At 35.9% G+C, this 9306-nt stretch overlaps 1 protein-coding gene across 1 annotated transcript; it reads left to right on the top strand.

Annotated features, from left to right (window-relative positions):
- The first annotated feature begins 2751 nt into the window (after positions 1-2751).
- On the top strand, positions 2752-7339 carry LOC103993647 (uncharacterized). Its single transcript, XM_009413794.3, has 6 exons — positions 2752-2851; positions 2954-2994; positions 4099-4262; positions 5926-6025; positions 6120-6292; positions 6517-7339. The coding sequence occupies exons 1-6, from the start codon at positions 2811-2813 to the stop codon at positions 7012-7014; spliced, it is 1017 nt and encodes a 338-aa protein (XP_009412069.2). The 5' UTR covers positions 2752-2810; the 3' UTR covers positions 7015-7339.
- The last annotated feature ends 1967 nt before the right edge of the window (positions 7340-9306 follow it).

Below are 9306 nucleotides of genomic sequence, written 5' to 3'. Positions count from 1 at the left end.
TTGACCATCATTAGTGTTAGCAAGAATAACTTTCCCCTCTAGTTAAGGGGTTAAAGTGTCTATGTCAAGGGAGACCACCACCCTTTCGGAGACAAGTTCTCGTATAGTGAGGTCTCATGATCTACGATGAGATTTTTTGACTTCGACTATCAGATCTCTACTTATGCCCTTAGCATATTAGGAAAGCCTTCAATATCCTGATCGAGCTTTAGTTAATTGCTCCTCAGCTAAGTAATTCAATATATATGTTGCATCGTTACTTTTACGCCTCTATTGATGCCCTAGAGGTATGACTCAAATTCCTCTCCATTTCCTTGCTAAAGTTTTCAATAATTGAAAATTATATCTTTCACATATGATGATGAACTCCTAGCACTATCTTATTGCTTGATATTACCCCATTGCTGACCTAGTTGCATGTATGCTGTAATGTGTGCCTCAAGAATTCAGCTTATTTCCTCTCTATTTGATCTTGCTACAAAGTCAAACAAGCTTCTTCATCTCACAAATGATAAAAGAAAGATATTCTTTGTTTCTTCGTAGAGGGGTTGGCCTGTCAACCTCACTTGAGCCATTCAGAAGCTATATAACGTCGTCCCAAAATTATATGGGTTAGAAAAATAGCAACATCGCCAACTTGCTCTTATCTTGTCCAAATCTACTATCATACTACAGATGAACAAGAATTGGTTCGTGAACTATGTTTTAGTCCTATAGATTGAGGTCAATGTCCGAAAACTCAACTTTGTGCCATTTTATTTTTATCTTTATAGATTTAACTAATTTTATTTTCATGCAAACATAGACCTTTATACGAAGGTCTTTCAGGCTATCAAGAGGACACAACAAAATGGGAGGAAGTAGACCATTTTCCACCCAACACTTTGACTCTCTAAGGCGAGGTAACTGCATGAGAGTAGATGTAGGAACAACCTCCACTTGAGAGTTAAGAGCCTTCCTAAACATCACTCACCGAGACTTGATTAGGCAAGCATCCTACGAGATCTCCACCTTTGTTATCGAGTTAGCTTGAGAGGGGAGGACGGCTCATCATCATCCTCATGACAACTCGAGTCCTCTCGAGCTAGGGGTTGGGCTTCGTGGATGGTGAGAGAATATAAGGTTAATGTGCTTCTCATGGTTCATTGATCGAAGAAGATTAGGACTTCAGAGGCTCGGGGCTAGAGTAGAGTAGAGGAGCATGACTATAGAAATATGGAATAGATGAAGTATACGATCATTGTTGTACCATTTAGGCTAGTCAGGGAAGGAAGAGGGCCTTATTCTAAACTATCCCTACCAAGACTTACACCTAATGAGTTAGATAATTGAGTGTCTCTATAGGGACAGTTATGATGGGAGCTAGTGGAGTTAGTTGTTAAACGAGTGATGGTATGTTAGCTGGTTGATCTAGAAACATACGATAAAAGTTTAAAGGTTTGAGAATTTGGAAGGTAGGATTTAATGTAAGCCTAACATTCAGGCCAGAAATGCTTAAGCTCGGGAGGATTAGACTAAGGAGGTTTAGAACTATACAATTTGATCATGGTAAGTTCAAATCCTCTTGATTGACCTAATACAAATCGATAAAATTTGTTCTGAGTCATTGAGAAGGCTCTCCTTATACACCAAGCTATTAAGTCATTTTATAATTATCAATTTTAAATTTTTTGAGTTGGAAGCCAATTTGATCCGTTCATCCAACTCTAAAGACGTTGAATCTTATAAAATTAAGTTAAAATATTTTCGACAAATACCTATTCGATATTTTAGTTAATAATTAGGATAATTTAGAAAGAGCTCTAAAGTTATGTTTAATAGAGTAGCAAACATATTTTCGTTATTTTTTTATAGTGGATTATTATGACCATTACTCCCATTGGAGAAACAGTTGCACGTTTTACTCAATATATGGAGCTCGATTATTTGATAACAATTTTACTAATTAACTCGATACAGAATATATATATATATATATATATATATATATATATATATATATATATACAAGTCAAAGTCGTCCGCTTTACTTAATTTTATGCATCATTCTATCCAACTAAATCATAGTTAATAATTACATGTGAATAAATTAATATCTAAGCAATCATAAAAAATTATCATTTAAATTGAAATAAAATCCTATGAATTTGATAGGTTACAAGATATAGGGATGCTATGAATTTTATGAAATATTAATGATATGAGTTTTATTAAGCAACAAAGATATCAAATAAATATTTGAATACATAAAATAAGAAAAATAAGAAAAATACAACCAACCATCTTTAACTCCCTCACAGTCGACCTAAGATGTGGAGGGAGAAATATCTGTTTTGGTACGTAGTTATATTTCATTTTAACTTTTATATTAACTGAAAATTAAATTATTTATTCTTTATTCAAATAATTTTAAACTAATAATTATTTAATGATTTATAAGATGTATTTCATATCACACTATAAGAATTTAGGAAGTAATTAATCTTTTGTAATGTGAGTACATCTCCGTTTCAATTGTGTTAGGAAAATAATTAAAGAGGATTGGATGGATTCTCCACAGGTAATGGAAATCGGTCCGCTTAATTTGGGAGGCCCAATTAGCCCCTTTGTTGTCCGAGTTCGTTCCAGATCAGTATTCAACGGCTCAGATCCATTTGCTGCGGGATCCGAGGGGAGGAATAGGTCACCTGGTTATCACGTGACATCCCGGTCTATTAGAGCCACGGGAAGCGTATTGGAGCCCTCGCTCTTTCTGCCCTCCTCCGAGAAACCCTAACCAGCTGAGAGACCACCCAGCGTCGACGACCGCCATGGGATCGAGGTCGCAGGAGCAGGACGGGGCGAGTCCAGCGTGAGTTACTTCCTCGATCTCTGCTTGCGCTTCGCCGTTCCCCTGCTTTTAGATCGATCTTGCCCTGACGCCTTTCGTTTCCCTCTCTCTTTTTGGCTGCAGGAAGATCTTTGTCGGTGGGCTTCCCAAGGACACAACCATGGGTTCGTTTGCTTCTGGATCCTCTCTTTGTTTCCATTTCGTTTGCTAATTGTTGCTTCTAGATCCTCTCTAGGGTTCCTCTGGCTTATTATTCTGCTCTTTTATAGTTAACTTCAAAGGATGATACCTTGTTTTCGAAGGCCTAATTGCTCACGTACTTAGGCTAAAGGTTTTTCATTAGGTGTTTACATGGTTGTGCTATGACAGGTCAATGTATTTTAGCTTAGCAAATATTTTTTTTTGTGCAACAACAACATGAAAGGAGGGCTTTGGTTATCAATCATTTTTAGAACAAAGGGGTGCTCATGTTACTTGGCTGGGCTCATCAAGTTGTTCGAGGAGGAGAAATGCTGTCTCCACCATGCAATCAAATAAGCACAATGCCTACACTCTGCTATTTGTATATATGCAAGCCAGTAGCATGGCCTTTCAAAACAGGGGCAAGAACTTGAATCAACAAGCCCGTAATGGATTCTAGAAATTAGCATTCAAACCATAGTTTTTGGAGTGTTCGTCTCAATTAGCCCATTAGGAACATGTTCCTTTGTTTAGCCATGTCCTAGAGCTTTGGATTGATATGCTGCTCCTCATCTTTCTTTGTTTTGATATTTTTTTTTCCATCCATGATGGAGGCATCATTTTTCAGTTCAGATTTTGTGGGTTTATTCCTTCTGTTTGGGCCTTTATTTCTGCCTTTTTTAATTTTTAATTTGGGTTATTTATTTGTCTATCAATTTTATAATTTTGATATACAATCTATCGTATTTGACTCTTGCATAATAAAGGGTCAGTCTTAGTCATCTCCTTGAATCTATTCTCGTTTGGCACTCTTCTTTTTTGAACTAACTATATCAATTCTTGGCACCTGTATAACCTTCATTCCATAACCTAACATAGTTTATTCATGACATCATATTCTCTTTGTTTTAGCTTTTGAAGTTTCATCTTTTTTTATGGATGTGTAGTGGTTGAAGAATCCTCTCTTTGTTGTTTATCATTCTTCATATTTATATGATCCTTGTGTAGCATCTGATGTAGGATTTGAATTTTTTTCTTTCACTTTAATTATTGTTTATATATATATTTTTTGGTCTGACATATCACAGCAACATTCGAACAACATTTTGAAAAGTATGGAAAGATAGTGGATAAAGTGATAATGAGAGACCGGAACACAAACAAACCAAGGGGCTTTGGATTTATCACCTTTGATGACCCTTCTGTTGTTGACAAGGTTATCGAGGACACACATGCTATCAATGGGAAAACAGTAAGTCTGTTGTCTTATTGTTTTATATGGTCTGCTGGTAACCTTCTGAGCTTTTAATTGTTTTAATGGGTTTGCTAGTTTTTAAACACATGCTTGTGCTGGCTAAGTGGTTCCTTTGTGTGGTATAGGGAATTACCTTTGTTTGGTCTGCCATTTTGTTTTTTCTTTTGAGACCTTGTTATGCTGGAAACAATATATCTGAATATACTGATTGGCATTTCTTTCATTTAGCTCTGTGCATTACTCAGTCTTTGCTTGCCCACTTTAAATTTTCTCCTCTTCAGCATATCTATGAACATAATTTAGTGTATAAATTTTATTAGAAGTTTCAGGATTTGTTGACAAGTTTCATAGACAAATCCATTATTTATTTTTTGTATGCAGTGTATCTTGATCATGTTTTCCATTGGCCTTGGATAGTACAGTATCATTTATTGTACAAATATTTTTCTAAGGGCAGTCTGCTTTCATGTAGAATGTAGCACTATCCCCTGTTTTGGGTTTCCTTCCGTATCCTTTTTGGGACATTCCTTGTCATTGCATTAGCTGTATTATGTTAATATGCAATATTAACATTAGCTGTATCCTTTTTATTCCTCACTGTAAAATGTTAATCGAGGAAAGAGGTTTATCTGAAACTAAAACATCAACTAGCGTGAGCATGAAATTTTGCAGTCTTTGATGGAATTTCTTTTTTTTGTTGTTGATTTGAATTAGAACCTTTTAGGTGGGATTCATTCAAATAATTTTTGGTTTTTGGCTACCTTGAGAATTAACTGAATGGCTTTACATTTTTATCTTTTAGGTCTTTCTTACTAGACATCTGCAACAAAGAACTAATTGAAGTTATTGTTGGATGGTGGTTTTATGTAAATCTTGCTTTCATATATTTGTTGTATTGAAGTTACCTCTGTGAAATCAATTCAGTTTAGGCTTCATTCAGTTTCATATTGATATGAAGAATTATGAGAAGTAATGTCCGATGGTTTGTTTGATTTGGTAAATCAGGGGAGCTTATTGAACATATACACGGTCTAGTAGAAAAGAGGATTTTGTCATATGCCTTCAATCAATATGCATAAATATGGAAGTGTACATCACATGTGAACCTCAACTTATGGCTATGTGAACTTCAATGTGTGTGAGTGATTATTATACATTGCAATATTGAAATGTTGTTCACATGAAGATGCATGGCAAGAACATATAATTAAATGTCATGTTATGTTGACCATATTGCAATGACCTTACTATGTATAAGTAAGCTGATAAATGGTATACCGCCCTATATGAAAATTTAGTGTTTATTTTTTTTAAGGTTGTACAGACTATATTAGTATTACATGAGATGGTACGGCAAATCGGTTTTAGGTGTGGTCCCAAAATTTTAAACTGGTTTGTGCCCTTAGCATTTAGTGCAAAAGGATGTGTTCTTATGAGAGCTTTTCTGTGGGTATAGTTCAGAGACGGAAGTTGTCTTTATGGCTCATATCTCTCAATGCCTTGAATTGTTTTAATTCATTCTACATGACAATGGTTTGATTGGTGATTCTTTGTGATGATGCTTACTCTTTTTGTATTTTTTTTTATAAATGCTGGTGAGAATTCTTCTGTTGATCATCTTAGTTGCCTGTTCATGATGTCATTGATCTGTATTTTGCAGGTTGAAATTAAACGAACCATTCCAAAAGGTGCAGCTCCTCTGAAGGATTTCAAAACGAGGAAGATATTCGTTGGTGGGATACCAACAAGTCTCACAGAAGGTACTTTGTGCTTACCTTTATGGATAGCAATTTGGCATTCTTGTGAACAACAATTGTCTTGAACATTTGCTTTTCTGGAATTGACAATGCGCAGATGAATTCAAAGACTTCTTCTCTCAGTTTGGGAAGGTGGATGATCATGAAATCATACGTGACCATACAACCAACCGTTCTCGAGGATTTGGCTTTATAGTATTTGAATCAGAAAAAGTTGTAGATGATTTGCTAGCAAAAAAAGGAAATATGATTGATCTAGCTGGTAGTCAGGTGAGCCTAGTGCAATGTCTAAAGCCAGAAGCTTCAAACCGTGCAAGCTTGGGCATGTTCCTCTACATGGAATATCATTTATTTCAAATTCTACTAAATTACTCCTTCCTATTATATTTGCCACTTATTTCTATATTGTTATGGTTAATGATATTGCAATATCATAGACTTCCATAATTGTTTAGTATAACTGGGATTAGGTTGATGTTTATGCTTTGTTGTAGGTGGAGATCAAGAAAGCTGAACCAAAGAAACCCTCCAACCCATCATCTGCTTTTGGTAGTGAACCTAGGGCCCGTCACTTTGGCGATAGTTTTGGTGGATATGGCAGCTATAGTGGTTATGCAGGTGGTGCTTATGGTCCTTCCTCTTATAGGACTCCTGGAGGTTTTGGTCCTAGACCTGGGGGTTATGGTGGTTATTCAAGTATTTCAGGTGATTTTGATGGTGGATATGGTGGTTTTGCTGGTGGCTTAGGGGATTATCGGACAGAATCTTCTTTTGGTTATTCTAGCCGTCTTGGTTCATATGGTGGAGGGTATGGCGGGGGATACGGTGGAAGTGGCTTAGGTGGTTATGGCCGTGAAGCTGGGGGTTATGCTGGTTCTAGCTACAGTCGTGGTTATGAATCACCAGGTGCAGGCTATGGCTCAGGTGGACTCTATGGTGGCAGGGGAAGCTATGGTGGCGGTGCTGGGCGATACCACCCATATGGAAGATAGGAAAAGATGCGGTGCAGGTCCCTTCTAGTCTTCGCAATCAGGTTGCACTAGTTTGCTGGATGTATGATGGTCTGGTAGACATTCATTTAGTACAACTTAAGTATTCTATAAGGATTGAGATCATTCTGGCTAGTTTATTATGTAGATTTCTATAAGGCACCTGTAAACATTTAGCAGTCTGAACTAGTACAGCCTCTATGGGTTTGTGTACATTGTCTGCTTTTAGATATATAGTGTGCATCATCTGATTATGAGACACCTGTAACATCTAGCAGTCCTAACTATAGAACAACCTCTATGAGACTATAATCCTGGTTTGCTTTTAGATGTCATTTCATTTAGCAGTGAGATTTAGTGAATGACCCTTTATGTTGGTAGATAGTTTAATAATTTCTTTAATAGCATTCCATTGGATATACACAGTAAAATTTTCAATTTCATCTGTTTGTTAGTGCATGCTGTCTTGCTGAATATAAGAACCCATGTAGCAACTCTACTTTTGTATTGTTGGATCTATTTTGATTTTCCTTCCTTCCTCTGGAGTTGTCATGGAAACTTCACTGGAACCTTTGGTTCCACATGTTCTTGATTTTTAACCCATGGTTAAACCTTTTGGCGAGGCCACGTCTTCAAACCATGTCTTGCTTCCGCAATAACGTGTACTCCTCTGAAAGATTAGCTTATTTTTTTGGGGGTTATGTTAGCAAATCCTTTACTGGCAACTGGCATTAAGACTGATGTTCTTCTGTGTTCCTCTTGCCCGATCAGATAGATTGTCCAATCAGTTTTCATCTTTTAGAAGATGCACATGTTATGTTGGTGCAAGATGGGAAATTTTCAGTGTCGCCGTATGACTTGCTTGTTTCTAATTCTATTTGGTTTATTCAAAATGTCAACAGATTGTTTCCGTTTTCCATTGGCACTACCAGGTTTTGGACATTGTTGGGTGTATACTTTCCTTCTGCAATTACATGGATGTTATTCCTGTATATATTCCTACAATGACATGGATGTTATTCCTGTATATATATTCCTACAATTACATGGATGGTACACCAGGTCAAAGATATATTAGGAAAATTCAGCCACTTATTTCCTGAACCTACATGGTGTGGTGCTGGCTCTATTTTTCTTGTGTGAATGGACCGACTGCCTATTTGTTGTTTACATACAACACAAGCCCAATTGAAGAAAACGAGAGGCACTTGAACTTGAGAGAACGCCAAGATCCTATAATTTATTGCTCGGGTGTTCCTCAATTTGGCTCATCATCATAATGTCATATCATTTCTTCGTTTCTTTTCGGTATGAGCTGCCATTATAGAAAAGTTTGTTGCAATTGCTAACCTCACCACCTTGCTGTCAGCTTCTCTTTTCAACCTCACTTAAATCGTCATTAGTTCTTTTCCGTCAGATTGGCAATGCCTTTTCTTTGTTTTTTTTCTTTTTTTGAAGATTTACCTATAGAGGGAAAGTTTTGCCTTTGGTATGGGGTACTTTTCCTTCTTTCACGGCAAAAATGCGAGGAGAATTCCTTGCGTTTCTATATGAACAATTAGTTCATGGCTATTTCTTTGGCTTTTAGGCTGCCTTACCCTGTTATTTTGCGCTTTTTTTCCTCTAATAAATAGGTTGTAAGATTATGCTTCAAAATTTATATTATTCTTTAAATATGATATTTAAAGAATTTTTTTAAATGTCATATTTAGATTTTTATATTTATAAAAATCATCTTAGAGTTAGCTGTATGTAACTCCATATCAACAAGTTGAACAATTCAGATACAGAAATACGTTTATATGCATATTTGATTTTATTAAAATTTAAAACAGTTGTAAATATTAGAGCTTTCAGGATTTTTTCTTGACATTTAAAAAGGTTTTGTCCTGAATTTTCCTTGTCACATGCGATTAATGTAGTATAAATTGTTATTGATATCGCTGCAATCACCTTGAAAACTCTCATTATCCTTGATATCACCATCGATCCCAAGCTTCTTAATGAACGTGTATATAATTTCAAGGGAGCGTTGTAATTTGTGACGGAAGGGTTTGTCATCGATTGTATATTTTGACTATAATGTATATAAATATTCTTAAACAAACCCGGTTCATAGAAACTAAAATTTTCTTTCACTCATTTAAATGTGTTTCTGAGATAAATAAGATGGTCAAGACTCTATGTATTATAAAATCAATTAAATATGCAAATGGCTACTCCAGGGTTATCTAAAGAACAATACGTAGTTACAATTCTATATAAACTCGAAGTTTAAGTGTGATTTAAATACAC

Source organism: Musa acuminata, chromosome BXJ2-1 (assembly GCF_036884655.1).
Source record: "Musa acuminata AAA Group cultivar baxijiao chromosome BXJ2-1, Cavendish_Baxijiao_AAA, whole genome shotgun sequence".
In the NCBI taxonomy this organism is placed as follows: Eukaryota; Viridiplantae; Streptophyta; class Magnoliopsida; order Zingiberales; family Musaceae; genus Musa; species Musa acuminata.
Note: the sequence above shows the minus strand (reverse complement) of the source record. Positions and strands in the feature narration are given on the sequence as shown.

Bases quoted from the DNA above. Each gene is read 5' to 3' on its own strand.
- LOC103993647 (XM_009413794.3), top strand. From the start codon at position 2,811: ATGGGATCGAGGTCGCAGGAGCAGGACGGGGCGAGTCCAGC. The intron at 2,995-4,098 runs GTTCGTTTGCTT...GACATATCACAG, and splicing joins TCCCAAGGACACAACCATGG to CAACATTCGAACAACATTTT. The intron at 6,026-6,119 runs GTACTTTGTGCT...GACAATGCGCAG, and splicing joins ACCAACAAGTCTCACAGAAG to ATGAATTCAAAGACTTCTTC.